Raw genomic sequence first — 25131 nt, 5'->3', positions numbered from 1 at the left:
TTATTGTGAGTGAATGTATAATACGACTTAACTATTTAGGCTATGTGTTATGAGATGTGTGAAATGTGAGTTCGTTGGGTGTCATGTAAATGCCACATAGTCATTTGAGGCTTTCACATCTCACGCTCATTTCTATATGTTATGGTGGGCTAAATATGTAAAACGCAAAATCTGTTAGCCAACCATCCTTCTCACGGGTTATGGTACGTTTTATTGACAAAGTATGAGGACATGGTTCTTTTTTACTACGCGATTGTCTTAACACTGTCAAAGCATTGCTAGGGCCAGGGATGACCCCGCCCCCTTACATTTTTTTGCGTAATAGTATAAATTTACTCGGTTTAATCCAAAATTTTTATACCTAATTAGGCTATATATACTTGCCTATAAATTGGTCAATTATCCGACCCTATATTAATCAAACCCCATCATAGTTCAATAAAAAGGTCTATTAATGACTCAGGACAAGATCGTCAAACAACTCATTAACCGTTCAATAAACAATACAATACTTTACAAATTGGGCTATATATCTGGATTCACCTGTAAATGGGCCAATTACCCGACCCGACCCGAAAACCATTAAACTCCATCATATGTGAAACAAAATTAAAATCTTTAACTAGGGTTTTAATTAGGGTTTCTTCATGGCGTCTTCAACAAGAGCTGCATCAAGATTATGCTTTCGTCTTCAATCGTTAACCCCCAAATTCACCACTAAATCTTGCACTGATTCATTCATGCAATCGGCATCAAAACCCCAGCTTTCTGCTTCATCTCGTCGTATTTCAAGGTTTGATTTTGATTGATTTCAAACCCTTAAATAATAAAGTTGTGTGATTGAATTGAATTGAATTGAATTGATATCTGGGTTTGGTGTGTTAGGTTACCAGTCCAATTGGGTGCATTGATTACCATGATGCCGTTGCATACTGCCGTTGCTTCGGCGTGTTTGAAATCGGGCTTGTTGATCGAGTCGCATAGCTGGGGTTTAGTCCCTCAAGGTTTGATTTTTATACTCTTAATTAATAATGCATTATCAGTTATTACTAGTTACTGTACTTTTTAGCTTTAGTTATCGTTTTCGGGTCGGTTATGTGTGTTCATGCGTAGGTTATGTTCACGAGTCTAGCCAGAGTGGGTTCGAGCTTGAGCTTGAAATTAAACGAGGCAGCTCAGCCGGCTCGCGAGCCAGTCATTTATATATTTTTTTATAACTATATATATTAATAGGTACATATATATTTAATAATTATTAACTGATATATATAATTTTATGAAAAAAAGTAACTAAATGACATTGTTTTATATATAAAGTTATTATGAAAATAAATATACAAATATAATTATAAATATATAAAAAATTAATTAATAAATATTAAATGAGCCGAGCCCGAGCTTGAAAAACTACGAAACGAGCCGAGCTCGAGCTTTATAAATAAAAATCAAAACGAGCCGAGCTCGAGCCTGGTCGAGCTCGGGCTCGGCTCGGCTCATTTGCACCCCTAGTTTAAAACCAAGTTTTTTTAGCTAGTTTTATTCGAGCTTTTATCGAGCGAGCCACGAGCTTGAGCTTCGAGCCACGAGCTTTTTGAGCAGCCCGAGACTCGCTACTATCGGTGCCGGAAAACACACCGAGCGCCAAGTGACGCTCGTAACTCGGCTCTGGTACGCGCTTCACACATCTTTGCATGAGTAACCGAAGTCAGTAACGCGTTCTTAAGGCCGGCTATGCCCTTTCTGGTGTCGGTTACGGGCATTCAGCGTCAGTAGCGTGGCGCTGTTTACGAGTGTACCCCGGCTTTGGCCTCACGAGTAATCGTGTTGTCAATTACGTGTGTTTAATGCTTTTTACGGGCATTTAGGTGTCGATTATGTGCACGGCCTTAGTTACATGTATATAGATGCTGGTTATGTCCTTCCGGTGCCCGTAACGTGTTTGCACAAGTAATTGGTGTCGGTTACACGTGTTTAAAGTTTAATGCTGGTTATGGGCGTTTAGTTGTAAGTTTCGAGTGCTTAAATGCCGGTTACGTGCATTATAGTGTTGGTTATGCGTGCAGAGCCGATTACATGTATCGGGCCGGGAAAAATGTGTGATCTGGCACCAGTACGCGCTTAACCTATATTGTAAGTGGAAAAGAGTAACCATTTAACTATCATTTAGTTATCTTCTAAAGTTTAGAGTATTGGTTAATTTTTTAAGGTGACATAAGTTTTTTAGGGTATGGATTATCAATTATAGTGTCTACCATTGCATTTGAAAGTAATTAATTGATAGTGTTGAGGTTTCGGATAAGCAATTTGTAGCGTTTAGGTCTATGTTTTAAAAAATGGGTCATGCTTAGGCGATAGGGTACTCAAAGCTAAGGTGGGAGGAAAAGGTGTACGTGCACGTCATGTACGAGGGCACTTCGCGCACATGATGCATGCGCCTTTACCTCCTGCCTTTGCTTTTAGGTTTTTATCGCCTCGGTGCGTCTCACTTTTTAAAGCACAGACCTGAATTATATAGATATATTACCCGAGACTTGAATACTATCAACTAAATGCTTTCAACATGCAATGGCAAACTGTGTTGATTCTCCAAACCCTAAAAAAATTATTTTCCATCTTAAAATTACTAACGTTTTGAACTTTAGGAGGTTATCTAGGTTTTGGTGCATTGAAATAATCAAAATATGGTAACCGTTCTAACATACGATCATCAGAACTTCAAAAGGCAAAACCTCATGAAAACACCATTATTATAAGTTACCACCAGTTATATTATTCTAATAATTCCGTCACGTTACTTCTTAAACACAATGCTAAATAGGGTTCTCATAAATTATATATTCTCTTCAATCATTGCTGAGTTGATCAACCCCCAACAAAGGTTATATATAAATACTTTAACACCTTAGTGAATCTTGTATTGACCGTGGATAGGAGTGGCGTTGAGTTGATTAGGATGGCCACAACGGACAATATTGGTTGCAAATATCATATAAACAAGCTTCTTTGGTAGTGATTAGAATTATGTATCTTACATTTACGTGCCGAGTGATTTTGATGAAAAGTGGTTTAACTACTATCTGTCGAGTTCTAATATTCTTCGTGGTTGATATTGCAGGAATTTCAATGCCTTTATGACACATTGATATGTCTTCTTGCACTAGGCAGATGTCTGCAGAGAAACACAAGTCAAGCAAGCTCCTTTTTTTGACATGTAATGGTGTGTAGGATAACAAGATTATTTTGTTGATTCATGTCATACAGAAGATCATTTTTGATCTGTTTTCAATCTTTCATTTTGCCTTGAACTGGAATTGCTTGTTGTTCAATGAATAATTATAACATGAACTTCTAAAATGGCTCATCAACAACTACGAGTTCGTGCTGATGGTAACATGTTTACTAGCAACCGTTTTACATGTAATCTGAATCCACTCTTTGTCGAAGCATTGATCCATTTCAACTAAACGTTATGATGGTTTCACAACTATAAAGCAAAAGTCTGTCAATTTTGACACAACTTTAACAACACAACGCATATGTTCTCGTTCTTGATTCCTTTTCAATCATCCGACTTTGATTCAAGAAACCATCAAAATCAAAAGACTCTAATATAACATATGATAGTACACAATTCAGAAAGACTATCCAAACAATTGTAAATCATGAAGCTTACCCTTAGTTACATGTAAAACAAAATTTGAATATTAGCCTTACGCATGGATATACAAGTTATTATGAAGCTGAAAATTCTAAAAAGTTAGAATGCACCGATGGACTTGGCGGTTGGCAGGTTAACCTTATGTGACAGACATTTAAATTAAGTTAATTTTTCAAGCCATACAACCTGACTTTGTTCCGTTTTTAGCTAATATTGTGGATATGAAACACACCCTTAAATTGACCCATTAAATTGTGGTTTCCTTTGTGCATGAAACATACAACCGAGTAGTTGAACCAATGGCTGGATTGGATGGCGATGTATATAATGCTTAATCTTTTTATTATTATTAAATTAACAAATTTTTCATCTTATGTGTTATACGGGCATATAGACTGATATATAATATTCTACAACTACAAGGGCATATATAAAACTCCCTCAAAATTTGAAGGACACAAATTGTAACCAAACCTCATCCAAATATAATCTAATCCAAAGGTGATTGAACTCAAATGGCCTTCACTTCCACCTTCAAACCCTTAAACCCTCATAAGTTCCCATCATCTCTTTGTTCCAGTTTCAACAATTTCTCACATGGGGTTTCCATATTATCACCAAAGATCCCACCTTTACTTCACATTCAATCACACACCACTCATTCACAACCAAACCCATCACTCACAAATCAAGAAAACTCAAACCCCACAATTAGTAGAAGAATTCTTGACAAAATCCAACAAGGGTTTTCATCTTTTGACTCTAAAAATGAAATCTTGGACACAAAACCAGTAAAAGTTGAATCTTTGGGCCCCAAAGTGAAAGATAAGCAGAATTCAAGAAACAGGGGTGATGCCCAGAAGACAAAGTTTAAAGATTTTAAAGAAAAGATTCATAAAAATGTGATCTTGGATAAAAAAGATGATGGTGGTGGTGGAAAAAAGAAGTTTAAAAAGCCAAAAAAGGGTAAACTTGATTCACCTGTAGTTGTTATTCGAATTGGGTTAGAAATATGTTCTAAATTAGGGGATGTTAAGGGTGCAATTGGGATTTTTGATTTAGCGAAAAGAGAAGGTATTAGTTTAGGGCAATATCATTATGCTGTGGTTTTGTATCTTTGTTCTTCAGCTGCTGTAGGTGTTGTTCAGCCCGCGAAAAGTGGGCGGTCTGACCCGAACCCGAATCCGAATTCTAATCTTGGAAATCTTGAAAAACAATCTCGTAAGTTAGATACAGTTTGCGAAACGTTAGATGGGTTAATTAGTTTTATAACTAATCATGAGAGTTCAATGGTTAGAAGTGAGATTAAAGTAGGTGAAGATGTTAAAGATTACGTGCTCAAAAGGGGGTTCGAAATCTATGAGCAAATGGTTTCGGATAATGTTCCAATGAATGAAGCGATATTAACATCATTAGCAAGAATGTCGATGTCTAGAAATGACGGTGACATGGCGTTCGAGTTAGTTAAACAAATGAAGGATTTGGGTATAAACCCTAGGTTACGTTCATACGGGCCCGCTTTATCGGTTTTTTGCAAGAATGGGAATCTTGAAAAGGCGTTTGAGATCGAAGAATACATGTTGTCACATGGGGTGTATCCAGAAGAGCCCGAATTGGAATTATTGTTGAGTGTGAGTGTAGAAGCTAATAGAAGTGATAAAGTTTATTACTTGATGCATAAGTTAAGAACAAGGGTAAGAAAAGTGTCGCCTTCAACTGCAAATTTGATTGAAAAGTGGTTTAGTAGTAAAACCGCTTCAAGAATTGGGAAACGAAAATGGGATCAACAGTTGATTGATCAAGCGGTTGAAAATGGCGGTGGAGGGTGGCACGGGCAAGGGTGGTTAGGTAGTGGAAAGTGGGGTGTTACGCGATCGGTTGTCGGGAAAGATGGATTATGTAAATGTTGTGGTGAAAAATTGGCTACAATTGATCTTGATCCGATAGAGACCGAACGGTTTGCTGAATCGGTTGCTAAAATTGCTAGACAAAGAGAGAGGAATTCAAACTTTGAGAAATTTCAAGTATGAAAAAGATATTAAAATGCTTATTTTCTTAAAATTATTTTTTATTTTTATTATTTTAATGTTAATGTTATCTTATATGCATTATTTTGTGCACTTTCAGAAATGGCTTGATTATTATGGACCGTTTGAAGCGGTTGTAGATGGAGCAAATGTTGGTCTTTTTAGCCAAAGAAGATTCAAACCATCCAAGGCAAGTTAAAGGTTTTGTTAGAGGTTGGAAAATGGACCGGTTAGTTAATGGGTCAAAACGGGTCTGGTCTGGTTGAACCAAATATACCTTCTCTATATTTTATAAATAAATATTTTTTTTATTTGTGGGTTGAAAAGGCTGGCCAAAAGAAGTGATTTTGGGCCTAAATCTTTTTGTTAAAATTAATAGATTCTGTTCGGTTCGCTCTGAACTGAAAGTTCGGTTATTACTAAAACATGAAACCAAACTCTCGTTTTGTTTGTGTTCAGTTATTTCGGTTTCATGCACACCCCTAGTCCCATGTATTTTTTATTTACCAATAATATTTTGAAGTAGTTAATGTTCCAAGTATGATTAAATAAACTTTACTACTACATTAATAATAATCAACTTTTGAATATACAATTTAGGAGGTTACATGCTTTGAAATCTGTACGTTTTTGACCCGTTTTAGCTAAACTTGTTTATTTATGTTATATTCACTACTTATTTTCTGGATATATTTTCAGGTCAATACTATTGCAAATGGTATTAGACAAATGCTTCCTTCTAAAAGATGGCCATTGGTTATACTTCACAACAGACGTATAACCGGTGATAAAATGGATGAAGGAATAAATAAATCACTTGTCGAAAAGTGGAAAAATGCTGACGCACTTTATGCAACACCCACCGGATCAAATGACGACTGGTAAGCTTCAAATTTGTCACATTTTTTTATTATATTATTTTTTAAAAATTTATTTCAGTTTTAAAGTGTGATATTCTTTTTTTATCAGGTACTGGTTGTATGCATCTATAAAATTTAAGTGCTTACTTGTGACCAATGATGAAATGCGAGACCATTTGTTTCAACTTTTGGGGAATGATTTTTTCCCTAAGTGGAAAGAAAGGCATCAGGTGAGCAATTACTATAAAGTTTAAAAATTTTTAATAAATTTTTGGCACCCATATTATTTTAATATCTAAGTTTCTTATATATGGATTACAAGTATCTTAAAAATAAAGATTTAGTTTTTAAAAGTCAAAAGTTGTTTGTTTGACTAAAGAAAGTCAAATCAAGCTAATTTCGGAACTTATTATTATTATTGTTATTTTTTTTATTTTTAAAATTTCAGGTTAGGTTCCATTTTTCTGAAATGGGTCCTGTGTACCGCATGCCGCCTCCATGTTCTGTTGTGATACAGGTTAGTATTTAGTAATTACTAATTAGTATGCTGTACTTAAATACCATCTTTTGGTGTTGTATGAAATAAAACAGAAAAGTTAAAAATGATACATTTATAATAAGTTTTTTGATACTTACCAGGAATCACGAAAAGGCCATTGGCATATTCCTATAGCTTCCGAAGAAGATTCTGAAGATGATCGAGTGTGGATATGTGTTACGCGTGATAAATCAAGTAAAAATAGCCAAGAACATATCAAAGTAACCGAAGGTAACTTGGAAGTTTGAGTTTTGTTTATTTTTTTTATCCATTTGTCGGTTTTTTCTAAAAATTTTCCTGATTGAGCTAATTCATGAAACTATAAGGCTTATGCCACATCTAGAGTTGCTAAAAATAACAAGAGTAAACTGCGGTTTTTGTCCATGTGGTTTGTCCAAATCTGCGGTTTTAGTCCAATAGTTTCAAATTTGCGATTTTCGTCCCTGTGGTTTCATTTCACTTGCAATTAAACCCGAATTCACTAACTTCGTTAAGTTTCGTCGTTAAACCCATCAACGTGCCCCTCACGTGAGGGGCAGTTTTGTCCCTATACTTTCATATATTTTTTTAAAACTTTTGTACATAAAGAAAAGTATAGTGACTTAACATCAAATAATGTGAAAGCATGAGTGATTCAACCGGATATGAAATAATAAAGTATGTAAAGTTTTTCTAACGAAAACCGTTAATAATTCTATCACTTGAATCGGGTCGAAAACGAACTTCAAAGGGTTTAAATCTGGAACAGAAAGCAGCCATGGGAGCCATGAAAACACATCACAAGAAATCTATGGAAGTTTAAAAGAAATCATGATGTCATCATTTCAACTAAATGAAGATACAACTTTGACCAAAGTCAAAGCAGCAGAGAAGATTGGTGACTGTGTGATAGATTTTCATATATGATATGTTATGGGGTTGACTTTGAAGACTTTGACTTTAGTTGACCATCCAATGGAGCTGACCCAAGAGTTTCTTGAAGAAAGCTACAATTAGATTATGAAGATTATGTCACATTTACTTTCTTGAAGGTCATTTTTGTAAAAATGCATGTGTAGTAATCTATTTTAAATTGGATGTTAATAAGTTAAATGATGATGTATTGGCCGATAATAATTCATACTAGTTTGACTAATTATAGTAATAACTTTCATTTTAATTGTCAAGAAAATCTCAAATATGAGAAAGAGTAGCTTCGTCTCCCCTATAATACCCCTAATGAATAATTGAGTGATATGATTAGAATGCTGTAAATTATTTTGAAACAACATAAACAAAGTTAGGGGCAGACAAAGTTACTTCGTTAGAGTAGGATTATTGGTAATGATCTAAAACTGATTATTTGTGACAACTAAAAGACATGGTATGTATGGTATTGTTAGAGTAAGATTGCCGGCTAATGATCTAAAATTGACCATTTGTGACAACTAAAACACGAAGTAACTTCGTGAGAGTAGGGTTGCTGACTAATGATCTAAAACCGATTATTTGTGATAACCAAAAGAGAAAGAATGATGTTTTTTCTAGAATTGATATAACTATGCATATAATCTGACAACAACTTTAGTAAGGACAAAATGTTCATTTGTACAGTAAAAGAAAAACAAATATCCATTTGACTAGCTTTTTCCGATAATGCCCACTTTCAATCTCGTTGTTCCGCACACTTTTTACTCTTTATCCGACGAAATTTTGAACCAACAAGATTCCACCATGCGTCATAAAAATTGTCGGGTTGATAGTTTTTGTTTTTAAATATTGTTAGATCTGCGGGATTTTTTAGGCGTCCGACGAGATTCTTATTATCTTCCAACGATCTTTTTTTTTTTTGGCTACTACCGATATATTTTTGGCTTTCGTCGAGATTTATTCGGTCTCAAAGAGAATTTTATGATCGATAACTGAATCTTGTTGGTTTAAAATCTCGTCAGCTAATGATTAAATGGTAAACAGGTTGACGAGATTGAGAGCGCCCATTATAACAAAAATAACCCGTCAAACAAAAACCCTTTTTTTTTACTTTAACCCGTAAAATGGACATTTTGGTCATTAACCACATTTTTTCAACAAGTACATCTATGATCTATCTAACCAAGATACAACCCAAGCATATACATTATACAATAATATATATATATATATATATACCGCCTTCTTCTTCTTCTTCTTCCTCTTCCTCCTGTCACCACCAGCGTATGAATGAATGGCTCGTGGATTACTGATGCTCCCAGCCAAACCACACTTAATCCGAACTGGGTTATCTTTATCTTCATACCCAAACACTCCCATCATCTTTCCCACTTCAAAAAGACCCATTTTTATTAGATTCTTGTGTAGTTGTTGTTCTAATTCTCATCAAGATTCAACTGAACAACTATCAAAGTATAAAGAATCTTTCTAAAGGCGTATGGCTATGGCTGGTATCAAACCCCATCATAGTATTGGTTAGTACAATTACTTGTAATTATATATATATATATATATAGCGTGTCTTGTTATACATTATTAACATTGTTCATAATTTTAAGGAAATTATAATCTTTTTGCATAAAGTTTTGAACTTTTTGTGTGACCTGAACTTCGTGGGCAAAACGAACAATATTGGTTTACACGGGCCGAATATTACAGTTTTTTTTAGCAAAAATGCAGTCAATATCAGTGGTATCTCGGTTATTGGTTCTCATGTGAAATATCGGTCAGAAAATCGGTACTGATAATATCCGTGTTTTAAGTCTTAATTTTAAACTTTTAGTGTTTAATGTTAGTGTATTGAGTCTTAATCAGATCCTATTTGCTGCAATTGTTAGTGTTTTGCATGTTGCAAAAGGATAATTTGTTAATAGGAGGAGAGTATACTGAATTGTTAGTGTTAAAGTGCATAAAGACCTGATTTGCGTAAAGATTTGAACTTTGTGTCGAGCAACCAAAAGCAAATCCGTGAGCTTTTTGTGGGCAAAGCGAACAATATTGGCTGGCATGAGGCCCGCATATTACTGTTGTTTAGCAAATTCAGAATCCATTCTTGTTCCTTAGAGAGATAACTGGGCAGAAAGCTGACGTTAGAAAGTTTTGATCTTGGCGCGTAAAGTTTTGATCTTTTTGCATAAGGGTTTGAACTTTGTGTGTCAAGCAACCAAAAGAAAATCCGTATACTTTTTGTGGGAGAAACGAACAATATTGGTTGACACGCAGCAGAATATTACAGTTTATCAAAGTTAGAAGCCATTCTTGTTCCTTGGATAGGCAGTAAGCTGACACAAGAAAGTTTTTATCTTGGCGCATAAAATTTTGATCTTTCTGCATAAAAATATAATCTTTTTGCATAAAGATTTGAACTTTGTGTGTTCTACTCGTCTGTTTGTGCATTTTGATGGTTTATTGGTGCATTTTGATGAAGATTTATTGGTTATAAGTTATAACTTCTATCATTTTTTCAGCTGTGGGTGTCTCTGGTGGTCCCGACAGTATGGCATTGTGTTTACTAGCTGCTAATTGGAAAACTAATGGACTGAATGCAGCTTCAAGGGTGAACAATGATTTTGTTGATGGGTTATTGGCAATAATAGTTGATCATGGATTACGCGCCGAGAGTAAAAACGAGGCAGAGATGGTTCAAAATCGGGTTCTTAAAATGGGTACTAAGTATTCTCCAAATTCAGACTTTACGTTTCTTTTGTTGGTCAAAAAGTTAACTTCTTTTTACCGAACAATAGATGGTTAATACAGGATATTTGTAGGAATCAGATGTGAGATTGCCCATTGTGAATGGACAGATGGCAAGCCAACATTGGGTCACTTGCAAGAAGCAGCTCGAGATATAAGGTACCAATAGTTCAAGGAAATGCCCTTGAAAACATTAAAAGACAAAAATACCCTCGTGTTGATTTTCAAAAAAGCAACAACTTAATGTAAACATAACTAATGTGCTTTTATGAAGGACATAAGTTACATACTTGGGTGGTCTACTAGCTTGAACCGCTCGTTTATATTGTTAATAAATGAGCATAAACGAACACAAACATATTCATTTTCTTAATGAATGAACACGGAAAATAAAACCATGTACGTTTAATTGTTTGTGTTCAATTTTTTGTTTGGTTAAAGTTAAACGAACGAACACGAAATGCTTCGTTTGTGTTCGTTTACAGGTCTACATGTGCGCGCTCGGCCTATATTATTTCTATTTTATTATTCACCGTTGACTATGATTTTGTGATAATTTAACTTTTTTTTGCAGGTATGAAAAATTACAACACATTTGTAGTCAACACCAAATAGGGGTGTTACTAATTGCACATCATGCTGACGATCAGGTTCGGTTCAGGACAATCTTTAACATAATCCTTACTAAAAGTCTCAGCTTATATTCCTATAATAGTTCAAGATGCTAATAAGTGAACACAATTCAGGCAGAACTATTTGTTTTAAGGCTATCTCGCAATAGTGGTGTTCTTGGACTTGCTGGCATGGCATTGACCAGTCAAATATTTGCCACACACTCGAATTTTCATGATGGAATTTCAAATAGTATGTTACTTGTTCGGCCACTTTTGGATCTCTCAAAACAAGATCTTTATAAGGTTAAGTTCATTTCTTTTTGGTCCAATTTGCCCCCTTTTCTAAACTAAAGTCAAACCATTTTGTCAAACAATTATTCTTTTGTAACATTAAAGTTTTTGATAAGTTTATTACTTCTGGACAGATATGCGAAGGGGAAAAACAGGAGTGGGTGGAAGATCCCACAAATCAAAATACGATTTTTGCACGAAATAGGATCCGAATGGCATTAAAAAACTTGTCATCATGTGAGTTTCATAGCTATAGTTACATAAAAAATTGATGAACCATTGAAGGGTACTTTAGACATTTGACAAATAAACACTTTCTTGAAACTAAATGCTCGTCTTCTACAGCTACATTCAAGTCCGAGTTGCAAGCAGTTATATTAGCCTGTCGAAGAACTCGGTTCTTTGTTGACCAAGTTTGTCAAAATTTGATTAATGAAGCAGTAATGGTTATGCCTGTAAGTAATTCTTGGTTTCTATAACATTTCTTAATATTTTTACTTTTTTTTGAAAAATATTTTTAGTTCTTCATTCTTCAAGTTACTAACTTTCTTGCTTGTTTGATGCAGCAAGGATACGCCATTATTGATTTAGGAATTTTAAACCCGTCAGAAGTCACGGATATCTGCCTTTCCAAGTTTGTGACACTCCTATTGCAGGTTATATCTTTGATCAGTCAAATAAGTCAAAGGGGTCAAACTATATATTTAATGCATAAAAGTTTTAAAATTGTTTTAATCAACAAAATAGGTTATTTGTAAATCTTTATAGAATTTGGACAAAGGTATTAGAGGTCAACCTGACCCGACCCGTTTTGATTTGTACAAAAATGACTCATCTTGCCACTTTCTTTTCGTGTTGAAGGTTTTCTAAACTTACTTGATTTGTTATTGTAGTTTATATCACAAAGGCAAAGACCAGTTCGTGGCAATGTTCAAATATTGCTATTGGATTACTTTCGTACATTCCCGTGCAAGGTGTTTTACTTTCACCAGTCTAAAATTATGTACATGTTCCTCTTTGTATTTCCAAATGATTGTTGCTAATTTGCCTTATAAGAAATGGTCAAAACCTTTCTTTTGAACTTCTTTTAATTACTTTTGTCACCGTTTGTTATATCATCCACTGATAATAGTAACTGTTTTTGCAGTCTTCTTTTACTGCAGCCGGATGTTACCTATGTGCAGCCCCTGGTTCCAAAGGCACCAAGATTATTATTTGTTGTTCGGTCAACTCTGCTTTACCTATAAAAATGGATTCATTTTATGTCGGTTCTTTACACAAACAACCTGTCAACGTTTCAAACGAGCTATCACAAATTATAGAAAACGGTAAATCATATTCAAATAAAACGGTACCAAATATGTCAAACGTGCATTTTTTGGACACAATGTCGTATACTGAGTCTATCTTAACCGAAGCCAAACGGGTCAAGATTCTTAGCGAGCCAACGTTTACGAGTATTTGTTCACTCTACAAAACCGAATTCGAAAAATTTCAAGTCAAGCCCGAAACTTTAACTGATATTAAGTCAAAAAAGGTTGTAAAGTTAGTCAAAGTCAAAGAACTTGGTCAGGGGCAAATTGGTCATTTCATGGATAGGTTCTTGGTGTCATGGGAGTTTTTCGGTGGAAACGTTGGTTGTCGTTGTTGTGGGTCCGGTCAAGACTCGGTTATGGAGGTGCGCCACATGGTCGATGCTGATTGGCTGTATCTTTTTGAGTTGACCAAGAGTATGACTTTAGAAAAAAGTCAACTTGAAGAAGCGAAAAGAAGTCTTTTGTTATTAAAGTCTATTCCAGTTGCTGCAAGAAGAAGTCTTCCGGTTTTATTCAACCCTGAAGGGCGGGTTGTAATCATCCCGGTAATGTGATTATGTTATTTCTAAATATTTTTTTTTTTTAAGTTTTCAACTTTACTTCTTCACAAATTTATCTTTATTCTTGAATAACATGTTTTGTTATTTATTTACAGAGTGTTGGCTTTAGTATTTGCAAGTGTTTGAAAGTATCAGTTGAATTTAGTCCCAGAGTACCTCTTGGTGGTGGTTACAGTTCATTTTTATGACCCTCTGCTAACAGGTTCAAAATAGGGGAGTTTGACTTTGACCTGTTATTTTGACTTTTTATTAAGTCAATAAAATTAAAAAAATTCAAAATTAGTAATATTTTATATTTGTGTAGTTTTCAAGAATCAAGTAACCTGCCCAGAATGTTATGCCATGTCAGCATAACAGGTGGACTCCTTTCTGCTTGTGGGACCCATGCAATCAAATGACTCGGTTTATTTCTCTTTCGTAGATAGAATGGCATAATCTTGATTCTTGATGGAGGAAAACGGCGTAAACACTGCTTGCAGGATAAACTGATTTGTACACAACCAATTTAATTGTTGATGGTTTTTACTCCCATTTTTCTTTTTGCATATCGCGTGCTGTTAAAGTTATCGTAAGGCACATAATTATCAAGCATAAATAATTTTGGTCGTGAACGAATCACCTCGGTTGTAAAATGAGTACATCAACAATCATGTATTAGATAAACTTAAAACACTAGCAATCTTGCCTGAGACTATTTTTTAGAAACTATTAAACTTGCAGAATACTAAAGAATCCAAATTTTTATAATATGATATTAAATAAAAAAGTAATATGCAAATGTGATTAAAGTGAGTGATAGCAATGAATAGGATGGATGTTTATATGAGAGCAATGTTTAAACAAATGCTGTTTTTCTTTTTTTGTTATAAAGTATTAAAATTTTAATAAAATGTAGCAATCATAGGAATGTATGCATTTTGTCAATCTTGAAATTCAAGTACATTTTTCAACCACAAAATGTCAAAAATAAGTTATCTCATCTACTTGACTTATATAACATCATCATCATCGTACTCAGTATATCCCACCAATATGTGACATGAAATAATGTTTCTATGCTATAATCATTGTATGATTCTCAAAAAAAGTTAAAAACTAACACATGTAGTGTCTACAGCTAACAGAACAAAGTAAATAAAAAAAATTAAATCTTAATAAAAGAATAATTTTTTGTCCTAATTTTTGGTCCATCTAAATATTATTTTGCCCATTTCACTCATCCCCTCCCAAACAAACCATTTAGGCTCTTTCGCTATGAGGCGGTGTGAGGGGTGGCGAAGAGGGCGGTGTAGGGGGAACACCGCCAAGGTTCGGTAAAGGGTGGGCGTCAAAAGGAGGGGTGGTGTTGTGAAGACGAGTGGCTTTGGGGGTGTATGAGACCATCCAACTTTTCTCTCTTTCTCTCTCTCACATATATATATATATACGTATATATATGAAGGGGGGACAACAAACCTACGTGGCGATGACATGACCGTGACGTGGGAATGTGAAGGAACTTTAAAGTCCGTTCCATAATGAACAGCCTCCGTGAGTGTAAAAGGTGAAAACTCATTTTCCACCTCATCGCCTGCGTGTTGTCATCTTCCCCCTTTCCACCCCTCACATAACAAATAGTCTCATATAAATTTGAAAGTTTTATAAAAACCTTATAAGATCAAGTAAATATAAAATCGTATAACATAAAAATGGTTGAGATAATAAATATTCTTATTCAATTATTTCTATTTTGCATGACTACACTACACCTAATCATCACCTCACACTGTCACTCAATCTTACTATACTATTAATCAATACAAGACATTCACGTTACCTTCAACTAGCATGTTCACATAGGCTTCAAAGTCATCCGGTTTTCATCTATAGATATGCCACATAATTCACTAATTAATGTTTTCTATAATAATAACCAGCTATTTCCTTTCAAATGATTTAAAAACCAATTTTGACCATATTTAATTATTTATAACTGATTTTGTGATCCTTTTTAATATGACTATTATTTTTATAATTTAATGATTTGTATAACATTTTCTAATTTCACAATTTATACATATTTTTCCTACATCTTGTGATTTTGTAGCGAACAAGTAAATAATTCTTATAATATCTATCTTATAATATCTAACACAGGTCGGCTTGAAATATTTAAAGCAGGTCATTATCCTAGTTATAATAATAATATTATTATTATTATGATGATGCCCGCCCCTGTATTCAAATTCCAAAACAAGCTTCAAAAATCCATACACACACAGACACACATATCTCAATCTCAACTACTTTCATTCATTGAAACACACTCTAGTAAGTTATGCAGAGATCTGGATCCAATACTAATAATAATAATAACTTCATTGAATCCAACTTCAACAACAAATGGCTTCAATCTGCTGGTCTTCATCATCTTTACTCTTCTAATCCTAATTTGCCACCACTCCAGGTTTTACTAACTAATCACAAAGTATTCATCTTTTTGTTAATATCAACAATCTTGATTGCTTTTGATGCTTGAATTGATTGCAGGAGTTTGGGTTTTATGGGAAGAATAATAATAATAATAATAAAGATTTGTTGAAATGTGGTGGTGAGAGTACACCGGGGTTGTTTGATCTTCATTCCGTTGATACCGAGCTGTTAACCGAGGTTGGAATCTTGTGTGTTATACTTGTTGAGTTATTGAATTTGATAAAAATTTAAAGTTTTAATTTTTAACTGATTAAAGAATTGGAATGCTGAAACCGGAAGAACCGAAAGAATTGAATTGAAACAAAAACTGACAGTTTGGTTTTATGTTTTTGTAAAAACCGAATTTACAGTTCGGTTTTGGTTTTTAGGAAATAAAAACCGAAAAAACTGAAATGAATTTATAGATTTTCATTTTTTGTTTTATGTAATTTATAAGAATTCAATGAATATGTAACTTAAATATTTTATCTTAAATGTATAATAATCATTTAGTTATTAATTAACAAAATGATTTAGGGCCAATTTCATTGTTTTGGCAAAAAAAAAAGACTAAAATTTTCAAGCTCAAATGGCAAAACAGGAAAAACCGAAACCAAACCAAAAAAACAGAAACTGAATGGTTTCCAAAAACTGAATTTTTGGTTTTTGGTTCGGTTTTAGCCCAAACCGAACCGTGCACGTCCTGATATACAGAGATTTTAATTCAAAACGGGTTCTAAATATTAAAAAATAAATAAATTATGTAATACGTTAAAAATGTATATTCATCATACTGATAGAATTTGCAGACATGTAATTTAGGACATACCAAAGTGGGCTAAAATCCTGATGATATATGGCTTGATGTAACAATGCTTATCGAAAACATATGCAATTTGCTATTTTTAAAGGTTTGTTTGGTTTTAAGATTGAAGAAGAGCAGTGAATTAATATTAAATATTTTTGTATGTGCAGGTGCATAGTGAAAACAACTTCAATTTGCTGAATCAACCTTCATATGGTGAATATGTCGAATATGCTAATGTTTCATGTGGTTCGACCGAGAACAATGTTGTTAAGAGCTCTTTGGTGGATAAAGAAAAAGCTAGTAATGTTGCCAAGATTAAAGTTGTTGTATGTTTCATGATGCTTTTTGTATATTTTTCGTTTCTTGTTTTATGAAATGTTTAATCTTGAATGCAGGTACGCAAGCGACCGCTTAATAAAAAGGAAATTTCCAAAAAGGAAGATGATATCATCAGCATAGACCCTAATACTTGTTCACTCACTATTCATGAATCAAAAGTCAAAGTAAGGTTTTAGTGAAGTCAAACTTTGTTAATGTTAAGATTGAAATATTGAATTTTATCGGTGCTTTTTCAGGTTGATTTGACTGAATATGTTGAGAAGCATGGATTTGTATTTGATGCTGTGATGAATGAAGATGTCACAAATGATGAAGTGTGTATATAAATTTATAAAATTTCTCATTACCTTCACTTTGCACTCTTTTAATACATTTTGGCTGATATATTTATTGTTTATGGTGTAGATATATTCACAAACTGTGGAGCCCATAATTCCAATTATCTTTCAAAAAACAAAAGCAACCTGCTTTGCTTATGGGCAAACAGGTATCCGATCACGAGTGGCTTGGCTCGTTTACATTCGTAGTTTATATTATATTAAATGTTGTTTTTCAGGTAGCGGGAAGACGTATACAATGCAACCACTACCCCTCAAAGCTTCCCATGATATTTTCGGACTCATGCGTCATACTTACCGAAACCAAGGATTTCAGTTATTTGTTAGTTTCTTTGAAATCTATGGCGGGAAAGTTTTCGATCTTCTTAATGATAGAAAGTGAGTTTTCAGCTTTTTTTTTCTTTTCGTTATAATGCATCTCAACTAGAGCTGTAAACGAGCCGAGCCAGGTTGGGCTTGAGCTCAGCTCGTAGAAAGCTCGATCTAGCTCATTTATTTAAAAAAGAGTGAACTGCGGTTTTCGTCCCTGTAGTTTTTTCAAATCTGCGGTTTTAATCCAGTTGTTTCAAATTTTCTTCCATGTGGTTTCATTTCACTTGCAATTAAACCCGAATTCATTAACCTTGTTAAGTCTGGTCGTTAAACCCGTAAGCGTGTCCTTCACGTGAGGGGCAGTTTTTTCCTTTTTGTCCCCAAATACACCCCCATCCCCTCACGTGAGGGGGCTTGTGAATTAAGACTGGGGGTTATTTGGGGAGAAAAGGACAAAATCGCCCCTCGCGTGAGAGGCACGCTGATGGGTTTAACGAACATACTTAACGGAGTTAATGAATTCGGTTTTAATTGCAACTGAAATGAAACCACAGGGACGAAAATTTGAAACTATTGAACTAAAACCGCAGAATTGGACAAACCTCATATTTGGATAAACATAAATCTTAAATTTTTACACATATTGATGTACATAAAAAAACAATAATATTTTAAACGTACACAGTACACATAAAATGCATAATTAATCAACCAAAAAAATATGTAATTCATACATATATTACAATTTGGTTTATACTTTTTGGTTATATTTTGTATATTAAAATTTGGGCTTTAAGTTACATGTGCCGATGAGTGAGCCAGCTAAACGAGCCTAACAAGTGACCCGCAAGTTTTTTGAACAGCCCTAATCTCAACTCCAATTTTTATTTTTTTTTTAAATTTTATTTGCCAATTTATACTTATGATATATATTTTTTACAGGAAGCTTGCATGAGAGAGGATGGAAAACAACAGGTCTGCATAGTTGGCTTGCAGGAATATAATGTATCAAATGTGGAAACAATAAAGGAATTAATCGAAAAAGGTAATTCCACAAGAAGCACTGGTACAACTGGTGCGAACGAAGAATCTTCAAGATCACATGCAATTCTTCAACTTGCTGTCAAGAAACTGATTGATGGCAATGCATCCAAACCGCCCCGCTTGGTCGGGAAATTATCTTTCATTGATCTTGCTGGAAGTGAACGCGGTGCAGACACCACTGATAATGATAAACAAACAAGGTGACAACTTTTTAAATCTTTTTTATTTGATTAAAAGAAAGTTTCAGCCTTTATGGTTCTTTTTTTAAAAAGTAACAAACTTTGTGCTAATTTTGTTTCGGGTGATACGAGTTTTGAAAGTTTGATTGCTGGTATTGTAGGATGGAAGGTGCTGAAATTAATAAAAGTTTACTTGCTTTAAAGGAATGTATCAGAGCCCTTGATAATGATCAGGGTCATATTCCGTTTAGAGGGAGTAAACTAACTGAAGTTTTAAGGGATTCGTTTGTTGGTAACTCGCGTACGGTTATGATATCATGCATTTCACCAAGCTCTGCATCTTGTGAACATACTCTTAATACGTTAAGATATGCTGACAGGTGACCCGAAACATTTGTTATGTATTACTTTTTTTTTCATTCTATTTCAAGATAATGTATGCGGGGCCCACCAAAGTATCCGACTTTATTCGTTAACGCCACGGACCCATATTTTGTACCGGTTTTGACCAAAAACATGTCGGATGACGAAAACGCCCTTAAAAATCTTGAAAAGTAGAAAACTTGTTTGATGAGGTGTCAACATGCTATAGGTTAAAATTGTGTTTTTTCTCTTTATTTCACGGTGACGTATGTGGGCCCCATCTCCAACTTTTTTTTATTAACGCCACGAACCCATACGTTGAAACTGCTTTACAGGCCACGTAAGTGTCCATCTGGTTTCTATTGTTTTGACCAAAACATGTCAGATGATGAGAATGTCCTTAAAATTTTGATGAGGTGTCAACATGCTATAGGCTAAAATTGTGTTTTTCATTTTATTTTACGGTAACGTATGTGGGGCCCGCCAAAGTATCAAACTTTTTCCCTTAATGCCACAAACATGTCAGATGATGAAAATGCCCTTAAAAATATTGTAAAGTGAAAACTTTAGCGATGGGCCGTCAACATGGTATATGTTTAATATGTTGTTTTTTACAAAAACTTGAAGGGCATTTTTGTCATTAAGAATTGAAAAATATGCTTTTAACCGAATTCCGTATCATTGAATATGATTGGTTAATTTTCACATATCAGGGTTAAGAGTCTATCAAAAGGAAGCAACTCCAAGAAAGATTTGTCAACTTCAACATCCAACCTTAGAAACTCAATTGCATTCCCTATAACTTCATCAACATTAACGCGTTTCGAAGACGTTATACCTGAAAAACCGCATGAAACTAATCGATTCGGATGGCGTAAACAAACCGATAAAGATTCATCATCATCATCTTTAACCATTGAACATGTTCCTTTACAAAAATCCACAATGTATACACCTCCATATGAAGATTACATAAGTGACAATGGAGGTTCAGATGAAGCAATCATGGAAGATGACTTTGACTATTCTATGGAAGTCAATGATCCGAAAAACACTTCAAGATTTGAGAAACCTGTTAAGGTCAATAATGATCTTACTGCACTTCTTGAGGTAATATATTTTTTGAATTAATTAATTTATTTTATTTTTCGTTCAGATTAAAACCAAAACATGTATTCATTTTAAACTGAAAAGTAGTGATTACATCGAAACAGAAAGCAAGCGGGCAACAAGCTGCGCCGCCACCCCTTTTTCGAATTGCAAAACCTGATCTTTTAAAAACTACATTGGCTGATCTTGGAGTCATAACATTACTATGCATGATCCGTTGAACTCGGCTACAAGTTTAGTCCCCAAGTTTTAAAAAATTACATCTTTAAACCAACTGTTTGGACGACGTGTTGGTCTAAAGCTGTCATTTCGAAACTTGGGGGCCAACGCTGCAATATGACCAAACCACAGGAACTGTCCGTGTAATCAATTATAACGATTTTTTTTATTTTATTTATTTATTTTTTTGCATATGGTTATAGCTTACAACCTACAAGTAATAATGATATAATTTTTATTTATTTTAGGAAGAGGAAAATCTTGTACATGCTCACCGAAAACAAGTGGAGGAGACTATGAATATCGTTCGAGAGGTAACTACCTCGTTTCTTTGTTCGATTTAGATGTGGTTATGTCAACTCATATTACCTGAAAAAGGGTCAATTTGGGTCAACCCACTCGAGCCCGTTTGACATATTACCAACCCACCTATACATAGAGGTGTGAAGTTACAACATGACACAAACCTAACACAATGTTCACGGGTTTGTGTCATATTCGGGTTGAACCCACGAACACGTTTAACTAAACAGGTTGGGTTTGGGCTGACCCGTTTAACCTGTCAATTTTTTTAATAACATTTTTTTTGCAGTAACTTAAATGATTGTATAGTTTATGCCAACATTTAAAAATAAAAGAGAAATTGACATCAACTTATAACTTTTTGTTATAAGTTTATAATATAATTTTTTAGTACTTTTATGAAAAAACACGACTCGTTTAACACCCATACCCATAATGTCACGTTGTTAACAATGTTAGTTATAACATTTGCAGGAAATTAACCTGCTGGTAGAGTTAGATCAACCAGGAAACCTACTCGACGATTATATTAAAAAATTAAATACACTTATATCCCAGAAAGCAGATGTGATCCAAAAACTGCAGACACAGTTGCGTAATTTTAAAAAACATTTGGAGGAATACAATGTTCTGTCATCTGCTACAGATGGCAAATGATGGTAGATAATTATGGTATGTGTCCTGTTTTGTTAAAATATTTAGTGTTTGAAATGTTTTTCTCTACATTCGATACTGATTTCGGGTGTAAATTATGTAAAAGGTTGTGTAACTTGTTACGATATAGAGAAAAATCAAAATGCGGTTTTGATTTTATGATCGCCTCTCGGTTATGTAAAAACAACAGAACAGATGAATATGAAAAACAGACAGAGAAAAAATATTGGTAGTAAATATGATGCAGTCTTGTGTCTCGGCTTTTTGGGAACTAAACGTTTAAGAGTGTCTCGTGTTTTTTAAGCCAAATTTATTATATTGGTTGTTATAAGTTATAAATTTATAAAAAATTTATAAACTATAACAAGTGCCAATATTCTTCATGATTATAACATGAAAATAATAAAATCTTGATTTTTTTTTCTGAATCCATCACAATCGAAGTTTTATATAATTTACTATAAATCTTGATTTTGTTTCTAGAAAAAGTGCATGATAAGATTTTGTAAGTAAGGCTGAGGGGTGTGGAGCGCTAGAAAGGGCGCAAGAGGCCAGCCGCTCGCGCCCCGGGGCGCGAGCACCACACCACCGAGGCGCGAGAGGGGCGCGAGCGCGGAAAAAGAGGCAGGCGCAAGGGGGTTAGCGGGACCTGTGGGGCGTAAATGGGATTGGGAATGGTGAAAAGAGCCGTTGGAATGGTGAAAAGGAGCCGTTGGCTCTTTGTTTAATAAAAAAAAATTTTTTTTTTACTCTATATATATCTATATCAAATACAAACCATCCTACATAATAAAACATACAATTTTCTCTCTATTAAACCTATATCAAACCCAAACCAACACCAATATCACATACCAATATCACATACCAATATCACATGGCTGGAAATTGGTACCCAAACCTAGATTCAGATTACAGTTACGAAGATTTATGGTCGGCACCGGACCAAGCGATGTTTTATTCGGGGTCGCAACAACCATCCGGCTTTCAACCATCCAACATACAACCGTCTCCTAACTTTGTAGTTCCGGAGACACAAGAACCAGAAGGTGAAGCTGCGGGACAAAGAAGACGCGTCCACCGGAAAAAACAAGTTGCAACGGACGGGTCGGGTTCGGCTTCGACCGGAAGGACGAAACGGAAAATCACTCCGTGGTCATCGGATGAGAAGGAAGCCCTGTGTCGGGCTTGGATAGTCACTTCTGAGGATCGGCGTTGCGGTAATTGTTTTAACGTTTTTAAAAATGATTTTTAATAAAAAAGTTAAATAAAAAAGTTAAATGACTTACAAATTTATTTATGCATTTTGCAGCGGACTACCAAAAGAGCAAGGTCTTTTGGACAAAGGTTAGGGAGACGTTCTATTCGCTCGTTGGGAGTACAGAGCGGAACGCCGATATGATTTCGGGTCGGTGGACCGAAATCAGAAAATTTGTCGGCTTGTTTACTAATCTGTTCAACAGGAACGCCGGTCGTATGAGACCAAGTGGCAGTGACGATTTGGCGGTTTATAATTTCACTGTCGAAGAGTGGAAGCGGGAGTGCCTGCGGAGGTATGGGACGGTGAAGACGTGGGACGATGTAAAGGTGTGGGAGAGGTTGAGAAGGTGTTCTAAGTGGGTTGAGCTGGTGGCGCCGGACGTTGATGCGGAAGTAGGGCCGAAACGGACTAAAACTAGTTCGTCTGGAGCGTACAGCACTTCCGCCGGGTCGGATTGCCGGGTTGGATTCGACCTAAACGTTGCGGGGGAGGAAACGTCTTCACCGCCGAGGAGGCGGCCATTGGGAAGGGACGCCAGGGGCAAAAAACCGGCTGAGGGGGAAGCCGTAAACATCAACGATCTTGTTGAATCCCTCAATAAATTCAACAAAACCATGGAGGTGGTTTCTAATGACAAAAAGGAAAAAAAAAGAATGAGAGATTTGGAATTCCTTACAAGAGACTTCAGTAACCTAAATCCGGTCGACCAAATGCTGATGGAAAAACAAAAGGAACGTATCCGGAAGAGGTTGATCGAAGAAGACCAAGCCGAAGAATAAGAATAATGTTTTTTTTTAGTACTTTAATTTTTTTTTAGATATTAATGTGTTTTTTTTAATTAATGTGTGTTTTTTTAAATAATTTATGAGTTTTTTTAATAATACATTTTTTTAATACATTTATAAAAAATAAAAAAAAAACCGCTCGCGCCCCCTCTCGCGCCCCTCCACACCATGTCCCGGGGCGCGAGCACCACTACCAACACCCATCTTATCAAGTTTCTCTCTCTGCCACACGTCACAATATTATTGGCTGGCGCCCCCACTCGCGCCCCCTCTCGCGCCCCCCACACCCCTCAGCCTAAGCATGATTTTTGCCAATTTAGTCACATGAAGACAAGTTAAAAAAGTAGAACGTGCTTGTATTAATTAGTAATATAAATTATCTTAATGTTTAGCCTCTTTTTATTAGTTTTATTATTATATAATATATCATAATATTTTCAAAAAAAAATATAATATATCATAATACTAAATATATTTTCTAGCCCACCTACCAGTACAAAAAGTTTCACTCTCGAGCTAAAACTCGTTCAAAATAGCTTAAACTTTACTCGTTTCAAGCTCTATATGTGAACCTAGTGTCAATTTAACAAATTTGGGGTTGAATCGTTTATTATATGTTATTATTCATTTTTACGTATTTTACTCGTATATATCTATATGATTACATGAGTAAAGTACATGTACGGTCCTTATCGTAAGTCAATTTTATATATGGTTTATAGCTCTTTAGAAATTAAATATATAGTCCAAAATATTTAACTTGCCAATCTTTTACAGCTCGTTTACGACCCACAAAATCATTCACAACTGTTGAAATAAATCACATTTTAAAGCATCTTGGTTACTGGCATACTGCTAATAATTTAACATGTAATATGATTTATATAATTTTTATTATCTAACTCATGTACTATTGCAAATTATACATTTAGCAATTAAATTAATTGATATATTTTTTTAAATACTTCCAAATTTTAAACTGGATAATGCGAAGAAAATAAGAATAAACTTATGACTTATGGAAATTACAAAAATCACAAAAAGATTAAAAAAAAAAGTTACATCCACCAAACCATATTTATAATAATAATACCAATAATAACTAAGCCAACTACTGTAGCTAAAACCCACCACCCAATAGTGAAAACGGATATTCCGGCACCGGTTCCGGCGAGTACCCGCCGGAGCTATCCATATTGTAATTTGCATGCATGCCAACACTGTCTCCACCGTTGACAGTGTCATGTACAGAGTTAGTATTGCTTCTCCTCCCTATGTTCTTTAGTAAATGTGTTTGTCCTCGCAAAAACCACTCGTTCGCGAACTCCCAACGGTCCGGATCCACCTTTTTGAAGCCCTGATTTAATCCAAATCGCACGTTAATCCCGCACTGTTTCAAACAGCTGTCTGGATAGACAGTCGTTTTGACAAAAAAAAA

The 25131-nt window shown here is 34.8% G+C and overlaps 3 protein-coding genes and 1 pseudogene across 8 annotated transcripts; all 4 read left to right on the top strand.

Moving 5' to 3' along the window:
- The first annotated feature begins 623 nt into the window (after positions 1-623).
- On the top strand, positions 624-3358 carry LOC143569592 (uncharacterized). Its single transcript, XM_077055467.1, has 3 exons — positions 624-793; positions 886-1004; positions 3116-3358. Exons 1-3 carry the CDS (start codon positions 648-650, stop codon positions 3133-3135), a joined length of 285 nt encoding a protein of 94 aa, XP_076911582.1. The 5' UTR covers positions 624-647; the 3' UTR covers positions 3136-3358.
- A 724-nt stretch (positions 3359-4082) lies between these two features.
- Positions 4083-8105, top strand: LOC143569619 (proteinaceous RNase P 1, chloroplastic/mitochondrial-like). 2 transcript variants are annotated; one of them, XM_077055490.1, is made up of 7 exons: positions 4083-5682; positions 5786-5875; positions 6385-6566; positions 6655-6775; positions 6994-7062; positions 7185-7314; positions 7832-8105. In XM_077055490.1, the coding sequence occupies exons 1-7, from the start codon at positions 4174-4176 to the stop codon at positions 7987-7989; spliced, it is 2259 nt and encodes a 752-aa protein (XP_076911605.1). In that variant the 5' UTR covers positions 4083-4173; the 3' UTR covers positions 7990-8105. The 2 variants fall into 2 exon arrangements, with proteins under 2 accessions (XP_076911605.1, XP_076911606.1); XM_077055491.1 differs by having other exon boundaries at positions 7788-8105.
- Positions 8106-9492: 1387 nt separating this feature from the next.
- LOC143569618 (uncharacterized) lies at positions 9493-13978 on the top strand. 4 transcript variants are annotated; one of them, XM_077055485.1, is made up of 11 exons: positions 9493-9527; positions 10521-10718; positions 10821-10905; positions 11321-11396; positions 11493-11663; positions 11786-11888; positions 11997-12106; positions 12218-12307; positions 12545-12625; positions 12799-13512; positions 13623-13978. In XM_077055485.1, exons 1-11 carry the CDS (start codon positions 9497-9499, stop codon positions 13713-13715), a joined length of 1752 nt encoding a protein of 583 aa, XP_076911600.1. In that variant the 5' UTR covers positions 9493-9496; the 3' UTR covers positions 13716-13978. The 4 variants fall into 4 exon arrangements, with proteins under 4 accessions (XP_076911600.1, XP_076911602.1, XP_076911604.1 ...); XM_077055487.1 differs by lacking the exons at positions 9493-9527; positions 11321-11396 and having other exon boundaries at positions 10572-10718; positions 13623-13977; XM_077055489.1 differs by lacking the exons at positions 9493-9527; positions 11321-11396 and having other exon boundaries at positions 10606-10718; positions 10828-10905; positions 13623-13977.
- Positions 13979-15844: 1866 nt separating this feature from the next.
- LOC143569610 (kinesin-like protein KIN-13B) lies at positions 15845-21650 on the top strand (annotated as a pseudogene). The gene is made up of 12 exons (XR_013141764.1): positions 15845-15973; positions 16057-16176; positions 16954-17112; positions 17182-17289; positions 17362-17439; positions 17531-17612; positions 17682-17845; positions 18718-19019; positions 19160-19378; positions 20075-20471; positions 20939-21004; positions 21468-21650. The product of XR_013141764.1 is annotated as a kinesin-like protein KIN-13B (transcript).
- Positions 21651-25131: the final 3481 nt, after the last annotated feature.

Source organism: Bidens hawaiensis, unplaced genomic scaffold, assembly GCF_021521415.1.
Source record: "Bidens hawaiensis isolate Kalapana, Puna unplaced genomic scaffold, B.hawaiensis_p1.1 tig00024623_1, whole genome shotgun sequence".
NCBI lineage: Eukaryota > Viridiplantae > Streptophyta > Magnoliopsida > Asterales > Asteraceae > Bidens > Bidens hawaiensis.
The sequence above is the reverse complement of the archived record's forward strand: the minus strand, read 5'-3'. Positions and strand labels throughout refer to the sequence as shown.